The sequence below is a fragment of the Galeopterus variegatus genome, unplaced genomic scaffold (assembly GCF_000696425.1).
Source record: "Galeopterus variegatus unplaced genomic scaffold, G_variegatus-3.0.2 Scaffold224, whole genome shotgun sequence".
NCBI classification, from domain to species: Eukaryota; Metazoa; Chordata; class Mammalia; order Dermoptera; family Cynocephalidae; genus Galeopterus; species Galeopterus variegatus.
Window position 1 is genome coordinate 461,352 of NW_007726335.1, and position 23,034 is coordinate 484,385.

The following is a 23,034-nucleotide window of genomic DNA, read 5'->3' on the forward strand; positions in this document are numbered from 1 at the left end:
AACACCTCACCAAAACATTACAAGAAAAGAAACTTAGAGACCAATAACCCTCATGAAAAGAGATACAAAATCCTGAACAAAATATAAGCAAATAGAATCCAGCAATATATACAAAGGATAATACATCATGACCAACAACAGAGCTTATCTCATGAAAGCAAGGTTAGTTTAATATTATGAAAAAAGTCAATGATATTCATCACATTAACAGAATAAAGAAGAAAAATCATATGATCATCTCGCAGATGCAGAAAAACAACATTTAACAAAATTCAACACCTCTGCATAATAAAATTTCTCAGTAAACTACAAATAGAATATAGCAGCTTCAATCTGATAAAAGACATCTGTGAAGGGCCGGCCCGGTGGCGCACTGGATAGGTGCGCCGCTTGGGAAGCGCGGCGGCGCTCCTGCCCGAAGGTTCGGATCCCACATGCAGACCGATTCCCGCTCACTGGCTGAGCGAGGCGCGGGAGCAGCGCCGAGGGTTGCAATCCCATTGCCGGTCCCCGGTCCGGTACGGGTGCAACACTGAGGGTTGCGATCCATTGCCGGACAAGGAAAAAGACAAAAAGACAAAAAAAAAAAAAAAAAAAAAACATCTGTGAAAACCTACAACCAACATCATACTTCTTTTTTTTTTTTTCCTTTTTGTCTTTTTTACTGACCGGCAACGGGATCGCAACCTCGGTGTCGCACCCGTACCGGTGACCGGCAACGGGATCGCAACCCTCGGTGTTGCGCCCGCACCACGCTCAGCCAGTGAGCGGGAACCGGTCTCCACATGGGATCCGAACCCTCGGCGGGAGCGCCGCCGCACTCCCAAGCAGCGCACTCTCCAGTGCGCCACCAGGCCGGCCCTAACATCATACTTCTTGATGAAACATTAAATCCTTTTCCTCTAATACTGGAAACATGGAAGGATATCTGCTTTCATCACTTCTATTCAACTTTGTATCTGAATTCCTAGCTAGTGCAATAAAGCAAAATAAATAAATAAATACATAAATAAATAAAAAGCATAATGATTGCAGTTGCTGTTACTCACAGAAAATATTAGTGTATATATATTATACAATTTTCCCAAAAACCTCCAAACCTAATAGAACCACTATGTTAATATCAGGGTCACAGGATACCAAGGTCAATATACAAAAATCAACTGTACTTCCATATTCTGGCAATAAACACTTGAAAAATAACATTTAGAAAATTATAGCTTTTAAAATAGTATCAAAAAATTTCAAATACAAAGGAATAAGTTTTTTTTTCTCTTTGCTGAGAGAAACTTTAGAAGACCTAAATAAATGAAGAACTATACTACATTCATAGTATAAGACTCATAATTAAGATGCCCACTTTCCCCAAATTGATCTATAGATTCAATATAATCCCCGTCAAAATTCTAGGCTTTTTGGAAGAAATTGACAAGATGATTCTGAAATTTATAAGTACATGTAAAGCCTCTAGAATAGGAAAATAATCTATAAAAAAGATCTAGAACAGCAAAATAATTTCTTAAGATTATCTAGTAACTTTTAAAAACATTACTTTTGTTTGGAAGGCTTATACTACACCTCACTTCAAGATTTATTATAAAGTTAGAATACTCAAGTATTCTTGTACAACTCTTTTTGTATACAGCCTTTGCTTTTCTCATTTGGTTGATCTTTGTTTCCACAACACAGATAACATTTTACACATATTTACACACTCTGTATTCCATATTCCTTCTCAAAGGAATTCCACTGCATAATCAAATTGCAATAATACATTAGATAATCCACACCCAAGAGTTACCAAAGTTTTAGGTAAAAAAGAGGTGGAGAAAGAGCTCTGACCAGATGAGAGTTGTCCTCTAAACCCCTTGCTACCAAAAGACTCACCAGAAAGTACCCTCATATCCCTTTCTAGTCAAAACCCTCATTCCAGGCAACCACTTCTGACTTGTATCACTATAGTTTAGTTTTCTTTCATATGTGTGGACTCATACAATATATATTTTACAAGTAGAGCTTGCTATCCTAAGGGAGTCAGCCACCATCATTTGTATTTGGCAGAGACTCAAAGGAAGGCAAAGGAATGGGAAAGCTTTGTAGTGGAAAAAAGGGAATGCTCAGGTGAACTTGATTTGGGGCTGGTGGCATGGGAAGCTGGAGGTGGGCTAACTACAAGCAAGACATCTTAGTGATTGGTTAGGAGTGCATTTTGGCTTTCTCTGAATGGACCTATGTTGGAAACAGGGACAAAAATTAGGGAAGCAGTCAGTTATTAATCAAGTCCTGGCTATTTGGGGCTAATTGTTAGAAAGGTTATTGTTTAGCTTTCTGGATTATCACCAGAGACAGCAAATTGGCTTTCTGCAAGTTTGACTTATAAGGGGCTAGCTTCCTGAGTTGTTTATTGTAGCTAAGGGGGCTGGTTTCTTGGGCAGGTCATGAGTTAAAGTTCTTTTTTATCTATGGTCTGGTCATTGCCCATTTGTACAGGCAGTCTCTTAGTATTCATCAAATCAGACTGATTAATGGAGAGATAGAAAGCAAACATATATTTACCACTGTTAACTACCTAAGATGACATAAACTAAAGCTGTCTATGAAGGGTATCACTTAAAAGTGCTAAGCATGGGCCAGCCCGTGGCTCACTTGGGAGAGTGTGGTGCTGATAACACCAAGGCCACGGGTTCAGATCCCTATATAGGGATGGCTGGTTAGCTCACTTAGGAGAGCGTGGTGCTGACACCACCAAGTCAAGGGTTGGAACCCCTTACCGGTCATCTTTGAACGAAAAAAAAAAAGTGCTAAGCATGAGTAGGGGCTACCAAGAAAATCTAATTTGTTATAATCAGGGTACACAGGATACCAAGATGGGTAGGCAGTTTCTAGAAGACTCTCCTCCCTAAGTGAGGTTTTGAAAGCTGGGATTGAAAATTTTAAAATTGAGATAAAATGCATATACTATAAAATTCATCATTTGAGGGCCGGCCCGGTGGCGCATTCAGTTGAGTGCGGTGCTTGGGAGTGTGGCGGCGCTCCCGCCGACGGTTCGGATCCCATATAGAGACCGGTCCGCTCACTGGCTGAGAGCCGGTCAGGAAAAAAGACAAAAAAAAAAAAAAAAAAAGGAAAATTCATCATTTTAACCATTTATTTGTTTGGTTTGGTTTTCTTTTGGTGGTTGGCTGGTATGGAGATCTGAACCCTTGAAGTTGGCATTACAAGACCATGCTCTAACCAACTAACCTAGCCGGCCAGTCCATTTTAACCATTTTGAAGCATACAATTCAGTGACTTTTAGTACATTTGAAGATTGTACAACCATCACCACTATCTAATTCCAGAACATTTCCATCACACTAAAGAGAAACAGTACCTGTTAGCAGTCACTCCCAATTCCCCTTTATACCTAGCTCCTTGCAACCAATAATCCGAATTCTGTCTCTATGATTTTGCCTCTTCTATACATTTCATATAAATGGAATCACATATATGGTCTTTCATGCCTGGCTGCTTTCACTGAGCATAATGTTTTCAAGGTTCATCAGTGTCATGGCATGTATCAATACTTCATTCCGGGGGCCGGCCCGGTGGCGCACTGGATAGTGCGCCGCTTGGGAAGCGCGGCGGCGCTCCCGCCCGAGGGTTCGGATCCCACATACAGACCGGTTCCCGCTCACTGGCTGAGCGAGGCGCGGGAGCGACGCCGAGGGTTGCGATCCCGTTGCCGGTCCCCGGTCCGGTACGGGGGCAACACTGAGGGTTGCGATCCGTTGCTGGACACGGAAAAAGACAAAAAGACAAAAAGACACACACAAAAAAAAAAATTCATTCCTTTTTATGGCTGAATAATATTTCATTGTAGGGATGTAGCACATTTTGTTTACTTAATCATCAATTGATGGGCATTTGGGTTGTTTCCACTTTTTGGCTACTACAAATAAAAATTTTATGAATATTCACGTATAAGTTTTTGTGTCAACATACATTTTCAATTTTCTTGGGTATATACCTAGGAATAGAATTGCTGGGTCACGTGGTAACTCTGTTTAAGTTTTTAGGGAACTGCCAAACTGTTTTCCAAAGGCTGCACCATTTCACATTCCTGCTGGCAATGTTGGCTAATGTTTCTATGGCAGACCATAACCAACTGAAGGAAGAAAACCTGGAGCAGACTCTCTCCCAAGTAAAGCAGCTTCATGGTCAGCTTCCACCTAGAATTCTGCTCTGGATTCTGTGAGGTGTGCCTCAGCTACTGGCTCCGCTGCCCAATTCTCATCACCTGTGGGTGGGGAGAGGGCTTCTTCCTCCAACCATGCTGACACCTATAGGCCAGAGGAAAGATCACATACCCTTCCTATCTCTAGGTTTTTTTGTTTGGGGGGTATGTTTATTTGTGGCAAATGGTGGTGTATGATTTTTTGTTTAGTTTTGTTTGGGTTTTTATTGGGAAGGGGAAGGAGATTAACAACCTTAAAAAGTCAAGAGAATCTGCCTTTTTGAATTCAGCCTGGAAGGAGCCTTGGGGCAAAACTGTCAGTAACTGGGAAGCAATTATGAACCTTAATTAAGTACAAAGTTTGTTCCATTTCTCTTAACCCAAATGCAAAGTTCATTAGGGCATTTAGCCACTGACTTCCAACCTCCTAAATTGTAGCAGTCCTTCTCTACAAGATATCCTACAATATCTACCGATGGCAGATACGGCCTACATTTCTATAGATCTGCCCAAGGAAGCTCAACTTCTCACTCTAAATTGCTTTCACATGGAAATAAATAACTGAAAATTTATCAGCCAGTCACCTTTCTTGGAACTAAAATTTAGAGCATTTTAGAAGTGTCCTTAGAACCTAGCCATTAATCAATCTCCTGTTCAAGCCTTTTGCAAATTTTTGTAGTGTTCTGCTTTAAAATAATTGTACAATAATTTTTTTTTCTCAAAGGATCTTTAGAATTTTAGAAGTCTCCCCCTGAGTCAAGCAATTCAGTAGAAATCCCATTGTCTATTTCTCAGGGCTAAAAGGACAAAAGAGAATAGGGAAAGGAATGGAAATCGGCTTTCTGAACACCAAGAATGGGCCACGTAATATGCTTCACATTACATGTGTTATTACAGGTAATCTTCATAATAGCCTTATAACAAAGGTCCTCAACTCTTTTTTAAAGAAAAGAAAATGAGCCTAGACAAGTTAATTTCCTAGGATCACATAAGTAAATAAAGAACTTGGGCTTTAGAGTTAGCATAGTGTAATGATTAATGGTTAAACCCTCTGGAGTAAGATTGCCTGGATTTAGATGCTAACTCTACCACTTACCGTGCAATCTTGAGCAAGCCACTTTATTCCTCTAAGCTTTGGTTTCCTCCTCAGTAAAATGAAAATAATAGTACTAACTATCTCATGGGGTGGGGGCTGTGAGCATTAAGTGAGATAATGCTTGTACATTTGTAGGCTACTTCCACATGATTTCTGAGTTACGTGTGATTTGTAGATTGCCAGCGGCACCCGCTCTCTTAGTGAGAAATAGCAATGATTCTCACCTACTTTCCCAGCTCAGAGATGGAAACACAGGGAAAACGTCCCCTTATCCTCTGCTTTAGCAAAAGCAAAAGTGAAAATTCTCAAAAAATCATCACCACTCAAATCACAACTGAATAATTAATGAAGATGTGAAATAGTTTTTGGTTAGATTCACTCCAATGAGGTCATATCTGGATGTCTATTCTTCTTACAGCCTATTACATCTCTTAATTTAAGCCTGAAAAAAATATATAGATGTGGCATAGCCTAAGCATGCCCACTGTATGAGACCAGCTGTGGACCACCAGTGGCTCCTATATCACTTTGTGAAGCATGAGTATTTGTGTATATAACTGGAAGCATTCTAATGGCTCAGGTGAAGACAAGTTAATCCTTGGCTATGGACACATCCAAAATGTTTGATAGTAAGATAGTAAGGACATCACTATGTCCTACCCAAAGAGGTATTAATTGTTCATCTGGCAGACCATGAATGGGCTAAATTTTATAATTAAATTAATATAAAAGTACAAATATACTGTGTCTTTCTAAGATAAATGATTGTTTTCTCACTTTCCAAAGGAGCTAATATTTAAGCTGTCAGGAAGTTCTCTTTGGCATTACGAAGATCTTTGTTCAAGTTCCATTTCCACAAGTCACTAAGTCTCTTTCTGTGTCTTATTTGTTTATAGGATAAAACCACCTACAAAAGAGGGTGGTTATAAGTGTGACATGAAATCATTTACGTAAAGTGCTCAGCATAGTGTTGTAAGAACTCAATATATGGTAGCTATAATTATTATATCCATTGTGGAAAACTGGAAAGAACAGAAAAGTATAAGGAAGAAAAAAAGTCATCAATAATTTCCCCTCTATTGTTAACTTTCAGTCAGTCATCTTTTTTCTCTATGTAGTTTGCTTTCATATATATTTGATATCCTACCACACAAACTATATGCATCCTTTTTTGCTTATTTTGTTTTTCTTGGCCTGTTAATGTAACTTAGACATTTTCCCACATCATTAATGACTAGGAAGTACTTCTTTATAGCTTCTAATAAAATAGTTTCTCCTAGTTATGAAGCCCTTGGGAAGGGTATAGTCTTGCCGACCTCATCTTCTTGCCACTTTAGGATCTGACTCCTGGCCTTAGGAATCCTCAAGGCTGTCACCATCATTACTTGTGGCCACTGCAGAGAATCTCCTAGGTGCTTACAGGGCACTGGGTATGCAGGCCCCCTCAAAACTCAAAGGCAGAGCTCTGTAGGCCATAGTGTAAGGCGGTGCAGAAACCCTTACATTCCACAGCCATCTGCTCAATTGACACTCAAAATTTTCTCCCACACAGTACAATAGAAGCTGCCAAAAAACCAAAAACAAAACCCTCACACCCAATCATCTGTCTTAAGCTGAAGTTCAAGCTGTTTCTTCTTGGACACCTTCTTTAATACCTTCTCTTCAGAGAAAAAGCAAGCTGTATTATTTGGCTTAATATTTTTAAAAACTGCCATGACATCAACATTCAATTTGGTTTTAAACATTTGAATTGTCCCAACTATACTGTCCATGTTGACCCACCCCTCATTTTCCACTGATATCGTCTACTACTTTTTAGAGAATATAACTGTTTTATTTTTAACTGTGAAGTCCCAAATTTACTCCTACACACAATATTAGTGAAAATAAAATACAAATTAAATGTAAATATAATCATCTATAATATTTATTTTGGCCAACTTGTTTTAGGGGAACTTTCGAGATGCTGTTTATTATTATTATTGTTGTTGTTGTTCCTATTGTTGTTGATCTTAAATAATCAGGTTTCCAGAAGACCAATAGCCATGTGACTTTGTAGAGAAGACATTAACATTAACTGGTAGGGAGAAGATTGGGGTTTCTGAAGGGTCTAAGATACTGGCTTTATCACTGATAAGCTGTAAGACCTAAAGGAACACAAATTCTCTGAGCCTGTTCCTCATCTCAAAAACAGGAATAGTGATCATTTTGTCAGCCTTGCAGAATTTTTATTTAGGACAAATGAAACAATGCATGAAAAAGTAATCTGTAGCTTGTAAAAAGCCATACACAGGTAAGGGGGAAAGTATTTTGCTTTTAAATAAAAGAGCAGGGAGAGAGATGAGATAATCTCAAATATATCCAAACTGCCTTTTGAATTTTTATGTGTACAGTCAGTAAATGCCTTAAAATGCTAAAAACAGATCATTCTGAAAAATTTTATCCATGATTGTCCAGTTTTCCTCCACACATGCATCATGCTAATTAAAGGATTGGCTATCTTCATGCTGTGTTAGAGGAAACTGAAGTGTTAGAACAAAATAGACTGACATGCTAGCTCAAGGAGCTTATACCAGCTAAGGAGGGACTGAGGAAAGTTAAGGAATCAGAGCTAGGAAGGATTAGAATCATTAAGGTTTAAGAATTTAAAACTTAAGAAAAAGGGGGGGGGGCAGTATAAACAGCTTAGAATTTAAAGAAAAGTTAAGAGATGCCTTTTCCCAAAGAGGGGTACCATTATCCAGACCCCTAGACAAATAATTCTGTGAAGCTATATTATATTCAACTCCTCCAGAGCCTGACATTTGATTACATTTAAAATTCATCTTTTGCTTCCCTTTTCCTTCCTCCCCCATACACCATGTGTTCTTGCCCCTACCTCCCACTTTTCCCTCCTTTGATTTATTTCCATTTCAATCCCTTTCAAGAGTCTGGGTCCAGTTTCCTACTGGTTTCCTCAACCTCTCCGTGCCTGGCTCCCCTGGTACACAACTCCCACCTCAACATCATGCATGAATGTTCCTCTTTGGAAAAATTACATCTCATTTTTACATAGAAGACTTAGAAAATTACTCAAAACTATATTACTTTTTTTTTTAAAGGAAAGAATAAGATCTTTAAATTCCGAGCTGTTTCCCTAGGAGGCCAGAGGAAGTGGGGGAAGAGAGCATCTGTGGTTCCAAACCCAATCAGACTTGGTCACTGGTGGCGGCACGACGGCATTCTCATTCCATCCAGGCAGGATCCGCTGGCCAGAGGCATTCAGTCAAAGCAGGTGGGGGGAGGGAAACGCATAGGCAGAGAGATTTGCAAGAGAGGCGAGAAAGAAAAAGAAGTAAAATAAAGTAAGGAGTTGCTGGAGGAAGGAGAGTCAGAAACAAAGAAGGAAGACGGGGAAGAATGGAGCAAGGAATAAAGGAAAGGAGAAAATGGGGCAAGGAACAGGAGGAGGACCGCAGAGACAAATGGAAACAAACCAGGAGAGAGAAAACAGAAAGGGCTGGGGTATTAACAAGAGAGGGGACCAGAGAGCCGGTGGAATAGGCAGAGCGGGGAGAGAAGAGCGGAGGGGAGTGCGGGAGCCTGCCATGCCTAGCCTCAATCTATGTGTGTACTTCCTTACACTGTCATCGGTAGCTGCCTTATCTATTTTCACCTCTGGCAGGAGACGCCCGCCGATGTGGGAGCCGGGGCCGCCGATGAGGGACACCACGCCGTTGCAGTCCACCGTGCTGTTGCGCTTGACGCTGCGCCGCAGGCTGGGGAAGATGCGCGAGGAGCGGCTGCCCTGGCTGTAGCCGCTGTAGCCGCTGTAGCTGCTGCGGCGCTCGCGGGCCCGGATGGGGATGAAGAGCGAGTCCCGGCGGCCTTCGCTCTCCTCCACCGTGCTGTGCTCGTCGTCCGCAAACTCGTTCTCGGAGCCCGGGTCTCGGAACCGCCCAGGGCCCCGGAAACTGAAGATGCTGCTCTTGCTGTTGTGGCGGGAGAGGAAGGGCGAGCCCGGGATGCTGAGCAGGGACTGCGGGGCAGAAGAGAGAGAGGCGTGAGACCTAACAGGCAGGCGAAGGCGGCGAGGCTCCCCAGCCTGGCGGGCTGTCCCCACCCACCAGTGCTTCCACAAAGGCTTCTGGACGCCCAATGTATGTTCCTGCTCACAGAGAGAGAGGCGTGAGACCTAACAGGCAGGCGAAGGCGGCGAGGCTCCCCAGCCTGGCGGGTTGTCCCCACCCACCAGTGCTTCCACAAAGGCTTCTGGACGCCCAATGTATGTTCCTGCTCAGCCGTTGTTACTCACTTCCCTTTGCCCCATACCCTCGGGACATACTTGGGTTTGACCAATGAACGATTCAAAAATTCTACTCGCTGCTCACTCGGGCATCACTAGGTGCTTTTATCTCATGTTCCATGTATCTGAGCTGTTGGGACGCACGATAGTGTGTGGCTTGCTCATAACTGTGGGCTCACATTCCCTCAAGTTACACTCTGTGCCCCACTGGGCAAAGAGAGAATTTAAAAGTCTCTACTCGCTGCTCACTCGGGCATCACTAGGTGCTTTTATCTCATGTTCCATGTATCTGAGCCGTTGGGACGCACGATAGTGTGTGGCTTGCTCATAACTGTGGGCTCACATTCCCTCAAGTTACACTCTGTGCCCCACTGGGCAAAAAGAGAATTTAAAAGTGCCCCTATCACTGGCGATTCTCTCCACGCCCACGTGTCCTGGAGGTCAAATGCTGCGCCAACAGGGGTCTTCAAGCTTTTTAGTTCACTGAAATTATACATGCCCCCTCCTACCCCATTTTAAAGTCAATATAAATTTTTTTCATCAGAAGTTTAAGTAGCTGTAAACTGTGTAATTTACAGTTTAAACAGTTGTAAATTATATAATTCCCAGGGGTGACATTTAAAAATAAAACTCTTCTTTACCACTTAGAAATTTTTCATTTCTTTTCCTCCAACTCAGACTTCCATCCCACATTCCCTAGAGAATTTTATGCAAATATATACTTTTATGTTTCAATGTATTTTATTCATCACCCTTGAATATTTCTCTGTAACAAAAAATTATAAATAAACTGTACATAAAATATAAAAATTTCTGTGACCATAAATCTCCAAGAAAAATTTTTAAAAATTCTCCTAGATTGAGTTTTTATAACAATTCCTATGAATACAATTGATCAAGCTACATGAATATATTACACATTTTATAAGTAATCAGCTTAAAAAAGAAAATTTTATTTAAATGCATCTCTAAATGAGCTAGAAGAGATTTTTTTCAATTGGTGCTTAAATATTTGTTGACAGGATTTCTTATTATTAGAATGTTACAGATAGGGCTGAACATCAATTCCCCCCTTTCTAATAATAGATTTTAAATGCTGAGAAACCTTATTCACGTAAATATTATCTTGGAACAAAAGAATTTTATTATAGTAATGTCACTCAATTCTTTGAACTCCTTTCCAAGTTATATGCCAAAAATCACAGAACAAACTATCAGCCAAATTTATTAGAATGATCTATTGGCTGACAAATTAAGTCCTCTTTCAATTCTGTTGAAAGCAAAGACCTGAAAACCCAACTTGCCAAAAGATTAGTTATCTAGTTGTTAGAAGCATTCCCTTTCTCAATTTCTGAGAAGAATATCAAAAAGACTTTATTATTTATTAATAATTATATGGGTTACTCTTACATGAGTTACTCTTTTACTTAAAGACACCTTGTTTAACCCAACGGAAAAGGTTGGAATAATCAAAATTTTGTTAATTTATTTACATCACTGCCGATATTTATTTTTTCATAAAATGATTTTGTCTTATCACATGCTTTAAATATATTTTTATCAAAACTTTAAAGCCACAAATTTAGCTCTTTTAATTTATGAGAATGTACACCACATAATCTAATTAGCAAAGCTTGTCCTCAACATCAAAGTAATTGGCCAAATCAGACTTATTTTCTTCTTAAAAAGTATGACCATATTTTTCATTTTAATAAATGTATTAATATGTATCACAGTGGCAACCATCCCACGCCTGAACTCAAAACATTCCAGCATTTCCAATTGTAACTGTTTCACTCTTAACAGGAATATGTAAAAGACAGATAAATTCAGAAAGCCTTATAATGGATTTAAAGTTCCTGGTAAAGAAAACTTTGTAGAAACTAATAGTTTCAACTGTCCTTTTGTTTGGCACCCCAAAGATTTTTATACCTTAGGGCAATGCACCACGTAAGACTTGGGAACAGAGAGGTACGTCTTCTTTTGTATCGTGGGGGGAGGGTGACTGTGAAAAGGGAAGCAGGGAAAACAGAATGAGTGTGACTTTGGACCACAGGGCTGACCTCAGACACAGGAATATGTAAATCAAAGATCTTGGAAAGTCTTCAAGTGCTCCAAGGGGATGCAACCCTAGTTCAAAGACCACTGCTCTAAGAGAAAGAAACTAGATAAATGACCGACCTTAAACAACCCTCCTTGCTGTCCTGAGATATTATTTGTCCAATTATGACTTTGAAGGAACTTTCAAAATAACTTTTAACTATACGAGACAAGAGGGTTATAAGAGGCTTAGTTCATGGGCTGGGACTACATCAACATAGGACATACATTTTAAGTGCTAAAGGAACTTTTTTTGGTTATACTTTTGATGATAACCCTGAAAGGGCTGTAGGTCTCCTCTTCAATACTTCTGTTCTTATCTTTTTGTGTCTAGAATTCCATTTCTGGTTCTACACTCAAAATGCTTCCAGTTCCTGTCTCCTCCTATAATCTACAGGCCCCTATCCCCAGATTGATAAATTTTCTTTGTATGATTCTCATTCCTTCATACTCCATTCTCTCACCTGTCTTCCAATTGTTATGTAGTCTTTTCCTGCCTTGGCTTAAGCATCTCACAAACTTCTGAGACAATAAGTGAATTTGATCAATGGGGGCCACATCAAGAAAACCATTAATCATAGACCATTTTACATAAATGTCATTGTTAAATATGTGCCACATGCTATATACAGGGCTCTAGAAAAGAGGAGGTAGGTATGCAACATCTCTGATCACCCGGACTTAATTTTGTTCTTCTGCCCCATCCTTGTACCACAGAGGAGCAGCTGTATTGGTTAGATTCCAAAATGTTGACTGGGCCTCATTTACGCTGTGTTAAAAGGACACATCCACAGCCAGCGCTTATGCTTCTTTCTTCCATGTTGTTGGATTGGTAAAGAGATCAGGGCTCCTCTAGCTTACGCTTTTTCTTCTTACATAGACAAGAGGTCTTCAAAAAGTTCATGGAAAGATTCATATTATATTTTAATTCCATTTTTCCACAAACTTTGTGAAGTAACCTCATGTTTGGGCACCCTCACTGAATCATTGATTCATCCTCCTGAACCAGTTCTCCTCAGTCCATTTCACAGACCGACGCTAGTACATGACCTGTTACTGGTTTGCAACGAGACTGGTAGAGAAACTGAAAGAAGCATTAAGAAACTTTTGTGGCAATTAGACATAGTCACAACATCTAAGAATGTGATGATTTTTCCAGAAATTCATTGTTACTTTACAATAGTATCAGTTCATGAAGAACCGGAAAAACAGAAACTAGTCCTTCACTACAGATAATCTGAGAAACACTGTTGGGCTAGAAGATAGTAAGTGTCTTAAAATGTACACAGAATTTTGTTTTAATCAGATATGATAAGGTGACAGACACAGGGCAACTGCCTTTGAAAGAAGAGTTTATTACTTCAGTCCCCAAGTGGGAATGCCATTCCCGCCATGGAGGGCAATCAGGAGGTTATAAGGGTCAGTCAGGAGGCAGAAGGAGTAAGGGGCAAGCATGGCCCAGGGCCTTTACTGTGGTTTCCCCAGAAAGGAATGGGTCAGGCGGGGCTGGCAAGTTTGAGCAAGTTTAGGATTGGATAGCTTGAATAATTTCAGAGGGCTCTGGTCTACAGTATGGTACCTAGTTGTCTGGTACCTGGCCCTGGGGTGACTTAGGGCAGGGGAAATATTGGCTTGGTGTGTGAGTTAGATAAAGGAGGAAGTTGGGGATTTGGGCTTTGGATTGGTTGATTTGCATATGAAAGGTATTTTTCAAGGCAAGTGTAATATATAACACTGAGGTTCAGGGCATAAGCCTAGATATTAATAAACTGTGTCTTGGGTGCATATATCTCCCTAGAGGGCTTCTGGAGAGAAGCATGGCCAGGATAAAACAGGCCTCAGGCACTCCAGGGCTCTCTTACTAAATCCCACAAATCACTCTTATCACCATCACTCCATGTTCTAAGAATGGTATTCAATTTATTAGAATGATCTATTGGCTCCCTCCCAGCTTTGACTGTAATTTACTTATTCCATTTTACCTTTCACTATTTCCCTTCATACACCATACCATGAAGTCACCCTGCCTTCTGGTCTTTATTTTCTCCATTTCCAGTGCACACTCCATTTTCAGCAGAGGAAATCCGCTCCTTTCTCCATAATCTGGCCCTTTTGGTCCTTCCTCTCCTAACTTCCTTAATTGTTCCACAACACCAAGCTCTTCTTTCAGAGTAATTATGCTGTATTTTTTACAATAGTTCTTTATGTACATGCTTTATCTGTCCCTTTAAACTACAAATTCCTAAGGGCACAATGCCTGATTCATCTTTACATCTCCTAGTGCTTTGCACATAGTAGATTCAATCTTTAACTTCATTAATATGCAGTTAGATTAAATACTGCAAATTAGCCACCTGTTTTAGCATTATCCCACACCTTCACTGGGTCATTGCTTTTCACAGAAAGTTTCCCTGGACTGAATCCATGATTTTGCATCAGGCTAATGCTGGGTGTTGACACTACCTGGTATGTTAATTAGATCTCAACATAAGGAAAGAGGTTTGGTTTATTTGACAATAAAATTTAATTTTATTCAATAAAATCCTATTGTGTGCTAAGTGATATGGATACAGTGGTGAAGAAGACATGCAACATGGTCCCTGCCCTCTTGAAACTTATGGGCTAGCAGGAAATATGATATACTATATGAGATCTATTACATCAAACTATTCTTAACCTTAAGGAAAGTGATAAGGAAGATAATGACCAATGCAGTGAGTTATAAACACTTAAAATCATGATCCTAAGATAATAAACAATACAAGGAAATGATTTATCTATTGTTCTTTAATTATTTGTTCCTCTCTTGGCAAAAGATTGACTCTGCAATCTTTTTGGAATGTGGAAGAGAAAAAGATGACTCATCCCATTTGTCCTCCTACCCAGTATCTAGCATTTTCCTTGCAGTCAGTATCCAGTTCTGATCTAGCCCATTCCCTGAAGAGCTACATCCTGAGGGTCACAACCCCAATTCCTCTCCAATCCTAATTTCCCTGGACTGAAGGGGTTTCAGTGATGACTCAGGACTCATGGCTTAATTAACTCCTGGGATCCAGTCTAGTTTATGAGATAAGTAGGCCTTACTTTCTGTTTTCAAAATATTTCCTGTCGACCAATCAGGAGCTTCTGGTCCTTTTCAGGTAGTCACATCAAAGCCAACTAAAAATATGACCTTAGGTCTAAGTGTTTGCTTGGGAGAATGGCTCTGGGGTGTTCTGGATTTGAGGGGATGACCCTCAGACTCCACAGAAAAATTCTCTGTGGGGATTTCAGGGCATCCACATCAGCTATCTGTCAGGATGAGACTTACAATGACTGGGATGTTTGTAATGTGATAAATGGGTGATTTTAAATGTTCTATTTCCATACCATATTTCACTTTCTCTTTCCAATACAGCAGTGATTCTTAAAGTGTGATCTGGGGACTCCTGAGACCCTTTTAATGGAAACCATTGGGTCAAAACTACTTCATCGTATAAGGGTACTTCAAAAGGTTCATGGAAAAATGTGTATTATCTTCTAATTTTATTGTGTATCAGTAATTAGAAGATTTGCATAACTCAGTGAACCAAAATTTCCCAAATGATCAATGCATAATGCTGCAAATCATTCATGGGTTAAAGATCTATAGTGTAAAACAGAGCAAAGGACAGCAATATAACAGAGTATGAAGTTACTGATATAGTTTCAGATTCCACATTACAACCAACCATTAAAAAATTGCACCTGTCAAGTTTCAAAATAGTATCAAAGAGAATATTCACAATTATCTGAAAAGGCTATTAAAATATTCCTCCCTTTTCCAACTATGTATCTGTATGAAACTGGATTTTCTTCAAATACTTCAACCAAAAAACATACTGCAACAGATTGAATGCATGCAGAAGCAGGTATGATATTTCAGTTGTTTTCTGTTGAACCACAAGTTAAAGATATTTGCAGAAATATAAACAACTTTTTCTACTAATTTTTTTTTTGTTTGGCTTGTTTTGATAAAAACATATAATGTTAATCATATAATAGGTTTATTATTATTAATTTTTTAAAAATTAGTAAGTAAATATTTTTAGAATTTCTTAATTATAATTTCTAATATGATAAATTAAACACACATTAAAAAACCTCTTTAGGATCCTCAATAATTTTTAAGGGTACAAAGGAGTCCTAACACCAAAAAGTTTGAGAACTGCTGCAATAGAATAATTAAAATACATCATAAGGGCCGGCCCGGTGGCACACTGCTACAGTGCGCCACTTGGGAGCGCGGTGGCGCTCCCGCTGAGGGTTCGGATCCCACATACAGACCGGTTCCCGCTCACTGGCTGAGCGAGGTGCGGGTGCAACACCGAGGGTTGCGATCCCGTTGCTGGTCCCGGTCCGGTACGGGCGCGACACTGAGGGTTGCGATCCGTTGCCGGACACGAAAAAAGACAAAAGATGAGTCCGGTACGGGCGCGACACTGAGGGTTGCGATCCGTTGCCGGACACGAAAAAAGACAAAAGATGAAAAAAAAAAAAAAACCATCATAAAAATGGATTCAACCTAATACTTATAAACTGTCCTGAACCCTAAAAATACAGAGAAATGGTAGGAAATGGGTGAGTAGGAGATGTATCAAGAGGATCTCAGAAGATGTGGAAGTAAAGGAAATGGACACATACCTGAACTATGCTGTGGGAAAACTGGAGCCAACAGAAGAGATGTACTTATATAGGGGAGTTGGGAAGGGGTGATTCTAGTGTTTAAGAGCACAAGCTCTGGAGTCAGGTAAACCTGGGTTCAAATCTTGACTCTAACACCTAGTAGCTATATAACCTTGGGTAAATTTGTTAATCTCTCTAGGCCTTGGTTTTCTCAGTCATTCTTCCAGATCAAATCAGATAAACTGCAGGAAAGTCCTGGGACACAAAGAATATAATCACTGTATGGGACATCTAAACAAGTCTTGGCGGTCAGCCTGGCCTCCAGGAATCTATGATTTTTCCAATAGGGAAATGAGGGGAAGTGAACATTTTCATGCAAAGCAGGATATCTCACAGTCCCAGTTTTATTTTTTGAGCTAGGGAGCAATCAGTTCAACTCTGTCTATTCTAAGCATTACGGACATTAAGGTATTCATTAACTAGCTCAGTGATGGCTCCAAAGACAGGGGTAGGATTATAACAAAGCTGGAATCATACCTCCCCCCCGAAAGAGGCTGGACTAGGAGAAAAGTGAGGTGAAGGTGAGACAGAGATGGCTCTAGGACATAAAGAAGTCCCAAAAGGAGGTTAAATCAGATTTCTAAAAGTCCTGCATTCATCTGTCCAACAATATCTGAATGCTGGCCATGTGCAAAGAAGCAAACTTGACTTAGGACTTTATCTAAGAGAGAAGAGGATATGAACATAAATAAGTATGCACATACAGTACAAGTAGAGTGCTTTTCCCACACAGAGTAAAAAGCAACACATAAAGAGGTACATATAAAACCTAAGGGAAAGACGAAATGACAATTTCCAACTGGGGAAATGAAGGGGAGTCAGGAAAGGTTTCTTGAGACAAAGATATGAAAAATAACTATGATGCAGACATTCAGAGATGGAAAAACAGGCATTTTAGAGAGGGTGTTTCTGGAATAAACAACAGGGTAGAAAGCACAAGATATATAAGGAGCATCTAGTAGTTTACTCTGGTTTAAGTATAGGGAGCTTGATGGGGCGCAGTGACTGGAGATTAAACAGGCAGCTTGTGTGCATACTGGGGAAGGAGTGCTATGAATTCCATGCTAAAGAGCTGGGACTTAAATAGTCAATAGAATGAATCTAATTGGAGAATTCCCTCTCTCATTCTTCTTAATGACTATTCTGAACTGTCAATATTTTCTTTAAACCCCTAATTCAACTTCTCATTCCCTTCAATAAGATTTTTAATTCCCTACATTACTGAAAAACTAGAGACTGTCAGGTGTCATTTTCCTCAGCTTCCCACTCCTTATCTACAAACTTATCTAGCCCATCCTTCCCTACTTTACTGAGGTTTCAGGGGTTAGTTGCCCCTTTCCTTTTTTTTTTTTTTTTTTTTTTTTTTTTTTCTTTTTGTCTTTTTTCGTGACCGGCAACGGATCGCAACCCTCAGTGTCACGCCCGTACCGGACCGGGACCAGCAACGGGATCACAACCCTCGGTGTTGCGCCCACACCTCGCTCAGCCAGTGAGCGGCCGGTCTGTATGTGGGATCCGAACCCTCGGCGGGAGCGCCACCGCACTCCCAAGCGGCGCACTGTAGCAGTGTGCCACCGGGCTGGCCCCTGCCCCTTTCCTTTTAGAGACTACATCTATTTCCACATCTTACAAAACTGAGCTCTATTTCTAGTCTATTCTTCTCTACTTTCTAACTCCACCTCCCCCTCTTCTGGTTTTCCTCACAGATAGTAAAAATGCTTATTTTCACCTATACTCGTTAAAGAAGCTTGAATGAGTTGAATAAGTCTATACTTACTGTCCCCACTTCCCACTCAGTGTGGCATCTATCCTCACTCCGGACTGAAACATGCCTTTAAAGTCCTCAGTAACTTTTATAATTCCAAACCCACAGGCTACTTCCAATTCTAATCTCTCTAAGAAACTCTGTTAAATTTCAATCCATTGGCCACTGCCCTGCCTTCTCTCGTCTCTTGGCTTCACTGAACACTTGGTCCTCTCAGCACCTCTATGACCAGTCATCTGTTTTCTTTCATGAACTCCATCTCCTGTGCCCATTAACACCAGGGGTCATGTCCGTGGCCCACTGTCCGCTCACCTGACACATTCACTCTGATTGATGTCATCTAGCCTCATATTTTCAATCACCACCTCTCAGCTTAGCACCTCTTCCCTGAGCTACCATTTGACTATCTGTGTGTCTAACATATCTCTCTACTTAGTTATGCAACAAATAATTCAAACTTGGTATGACCAAACTGGAACATACTTTCCTTCCAAACCTGGAATGTCCTTTCTTCTGTCTTATTGCTCGCTCATCAACACACACATATATTAACTGACTAATTCCTGTTGATCCTTTAAGCCTCAATTTAGAAATTTACCTTCTCCAGAAAATCTTTTTTTGAACCTCCAGGTTGGGATAGATCTGTGCTTTCTAAAACACCCCCAGCATATCTCAGTTATGAAATAATACTGTCGATACTATTATATAAATAATTTTTAATGTATATGACTGCCCCACTGTACTGTACACTCCCCGACATAGGGACCATGTTTAAAGGAACTTTTAATCTCTAGAACCTGGCTCAATCTTTAATACATGGTAAGCACTCCATAAATGCTTGCCTCACGAATAATGAGAGACAGATTTTAGGAGACAATCTTCTGACAGTATATAAAACATAACGGAAAGGGAGAAAGACTAGAGAAAACAAAACCATAGTGGGCAACTGAAGTAGAACAAAATACTGCAAAAGCCTGAACTAGGATAAGATTAACAGGAATAAAAAGAAGGGATGGACACAAAAGATTTTGCCATGATAAAATGAACAGGACTGGCAAAAGACCAAACTTGGAGGTGAGAGATGCAAAGAAGCAAAATGAATCATCTCTGAGAAAAAAGAAAAGACTCTGTATACGTTGCCACAAACGTTAACTGTACTCTATTCCATACCTATAAATTTTCCAGCATTTCTTTAAAATGGGGAATTAAATGGCCTAAGAATTGGATTTTGGTGGTTTCCTGTGAAATCCAAAAATACCTGTTATGTGATGATATTATAACAATAGAATGTTCAATGATTATCTATACGTCTTCTTATCTTTCTTTCTCTTAGTTTCCCCATTTACCAAAGTTGGGTAAAACTGGAGGCTTTCAACCTACTATGGACTGTCTTATCGGCATGACACTGTACATCTAGAATAATTAACTAGAAACTGCCATGCTCAAATACGGTGTCCTAAAGAGTTTCATGACTCCTATTATTATTTTACCTACAATTACATACAATTGAAATATAAGAGATATTTGAGTTAAATTCTGATGTTCAGATGCTAAGAGGAGAAAAGTTCTTCCTGATGTTTTAGAAACGTGAGGCTTGCTGGTATGATACATGCTTTAGTGCAAAGCAAATCTACCAAAGGTGATCATGTAGTCCTAGGGCTGACTTTTACAACAGAAAAGAGGGTAGGATTAGAGCAGAGGATGTTCCAAATATGCTGGTAATGTTTCCTCCTAGAGGAGAACAAACACGGAGCATGGAGAGGTAGGACTGAGGATGCAGGAATGAATCTGGAAAATGCAAGGCCAAAGGGGAAAATAAGAACCAAATGAGATTAGGAAAAACAGAATTTCTTAGGCTTATTTGACCCAATGCAAAGAGCTTACCTGATTCATGATGGAAAATTTCCTCCCTATTCTGTTGTCTGGCAGCCGAAAGCCCTTCCTCCTCATACCATCTTCTGACTCTGACTTAAACACCTTCTCAGGATCCCCTTTCTCCTCTCCTTCAGAGAGTTCCTTTTGCTTCCTCTTTTTCCTCCTGTTGCGTCTTTCCTTGGCACTCTTTGAACTGAGTTTAGAAATTTCAGATGAGCTCCGAGGAGAGCCCCCTTCTTCACCTTCCTCTTCTATGGCATCTTCTGAGACAGTTCCTGCTGAAGTGGCCATTGCAGCAGCCTAGGAAAGGAGCCACAGCAATAGACCAGATCAGAAGCAATAGCTGGAGCCACCCAAAGCCAACCAATTAGGACAGAGCATTTCCTTTCCCACAGATAGGGAAAGGAAGGAAAAAAGGAGGAAGGAAACCCAGCCTGGTAGAGGAGGCTATGGCCAGGGCCTGGCTGCCTCCATCTTCTAGTTGAATCTGTATTCTGGCATATGGTCCTCAGTGATCAGAGCAGAACACAGTGGTGAGAACTTTTGGATTTATTCCTTGAGTGTCTTAGACAAGAACTTGGCTGCCTTCTTGGTACCAAAGGATCCCTTCTGAATGACTCTGAAAATGAATGCTAAGAAACTATATTACATATTATGGGTCCAACAATGTAAAAATACATGTATATTTGGATAAAGATTAGAAAAGTTAAGTGTCAGAGTGATGGGATCACAAATCTGTTTTTCAGATTTTACTTTAATATTTTGTCTGTATCTTCTTTTTAATTAGAAGCAATATTTTTCATGACCACAGAATCTCTGAAGGGGATCCTAATATTTCTCTCAACAAAAAGGCTATGCTTACATGAAGCACTACGTAAACTGCTCTTATCACTTTTATCTTCCCAGTCATCATAGCAGTTGAAAACTGAACGGTTGAGAAATTCAACAAAAGATCGTATTAACAAACAATTTAGCCATTAAGACAAGTGAAATAAATAATTGAACCAAACATCTGCAGTTGTTACTTGGGTTATTTTAATCAGATCAATGACCTCTATTTGACAATGTGCCTAGAAAAGATCAATTGCAACAGCAATCAGACGGGGCCTTCGTCACAGCGATCTGGCAGGAAGGCCTGTAGCAAGGAATTCATCACCAACCTGTGCCTCTTCCTGCTGCTTCTTAAGCTGCTCCAGCATTGCTTTGAACTCAGCCTCTTTTTGTTCTGCCTCCTCCAGTGTTGCTTGATTCTGCTCTTCATAAGCCATGGCCACCACAGCCAAGATCAAGTTCACCAGATAGAAAGAACCCACAAAGATGACCAAGACAAAGAAGATCATGTATGTTTTCCCAGCTGCTCGTAAGGTCTGCAAAGACAAAGACAGTATTCTGGGTCACGTGCATCAAATGAACCAGCTGAAAACAACCTGTGGTCCTTGTTCCTCTCTAGGGGCACTCTTTGCATTTTGAACAGGATGGTCCTTCTGTGTGTGGTATTCCTTCCTATTGCAGACACTCAGCATCCCCAATGGCCCCTCTTATCCTCAACTCATATTAAATGACAGTGGTACCTCCCACCCATTGTGACAAAAAAAGTCCCTTCCCATTTCCAAATACTCCCTATATATCCTTTCTTAGAAAAACACTTGATTTTTTTAAAAAAATGCTCGGGGTAAGAATTATATTTGACTTTGTCAGTTGGTTCTAAAACAAGTATAAAGAAAAGAATACAAGACTTCAGCTCATTTGTCTACTGGTATTCAAAGAGCATTAGCAGACAAATTTCATCTCTGGAATCAGGTCCAAGTCACACAAAATCCTCATCTTGAGTGATACCCTACCTTATTCTTTTGCAGTAGGATGGGTTTTAAAAGAAGACATGACAATATGACAAAGGATAGCGGGGAGAAAAAAATAAAGGAAGAAGGATTCTAGACCTATTCCTTTAACTAATAGTGAACAAATAGACATCAAAGAACATGTGACACGGGCCGGCCCCGTGGCGCACTTGGGAGAGTGTGGCGCTGGGAGCGCAGTGACGCTCCCACCGCGGGTTCAGATCCTATATAGGAATGGCCGGTGCGCTCACTGGCTGAGCGCGGTGCGGGCGACACCACACCAAGGGTTGTGATCCCCTTACTGGTCACGAAAAAGACAAAAAAAAAAAGAACATGTGCCACACTATTACTGAGTTTCACCTTTATTCTCTCAACCATAAATATTTAATGGAAATTAGTTGTTCAACAGAAAAGAACTCAGTCAGTGATTTGAACCATAAGCTTCCCTTGAAGAGGTTCCTTCATGCATGAGGGGGACATGTTTCTTATTCTCAAACTAATTGGCATCACCAAATGCCAAAGTCAAAGAGGAAACAATGGACTGTCATGGACTTTCTTAGCTGAAATACCCTTAGCAATCACTACACTAATTTCTCCATCACAACCAGCAAAGTTAAACGACTTGCTCAAAGTCACCAATGTAGCTCAACAGAATGGTCCTCGCCTTATGTTTACCTGTAAAACCCGCTTGAACAAGTCCAAACATGCTACATATCTCAAAAATGTTGGTATATTTAGACTACAAGGTCCTTGTGGATAGAAATCCCACCTTTTAAAAAAAATTTTTTTAATTACTTAATTTATTTATTAAGAATATTCATGATACAAAGCTAATTGTCACCCCTCCTGCTCATGATGTGAGGGCCAGATTCATACTTGGGGCATACCCATTACCAGAAATTACTTTTGTACCCCTTGTCCCCACCCAATTATCCCCCAACCTCCCTCCCCCTCCCCCTCTCCCCACCACTCCAATTTGTAGTCCTAGGAATGTTCCCTCCCTGTGTTAGACCATGGCACTACTGTGGTCTTTCTTTTCTCTCTTAGCTCCCATTTATGAGTGAGCACATGTGGTATTTATCCCTCTATGCTTCGCTTGTTTCACTCAACATAAGTTTCTCCAGGTTCATCCATGTTGTTGCAAATGGGAGTATT

At 40.3% G+C, this 23,034-nt stretch overlaps 1 protein-coding gene across 3 annotated transcripts in view; it reads right to left on the bottom strand.

The window, feature by feature from the left end:
• The window catches only part of SCN8A (sodium channel, voltage gated, type VIII, alpha subunit), a 177,177-nt gene that overhangs the window by 56,735 nt on the left and 97,408 nt on the right, over positions 1-23,034 (bottom strand). For all 3 annotated transcript variants that reach the window (XM_008566139.1, XM_008566137.1, XM_008566138.1), the window contains 3 exons: positions 21,202-21,408; positions 20,051-20,341; positions 8,968-9,330 (listed from right to left, as the gene is read on the bottom strand). In XM_008566139.1, the coding sequence (XP_008564361.1) occupies positions 8,968-9,330; positions 20,051-20,341; positions 21,202-21,408 (861 nt within the window). The remainder of the gene's footprint in view (positions 1-8,967; positions 9,331-20,050; positions 20,342-21,201; positions 21,409-23,034) is intronic.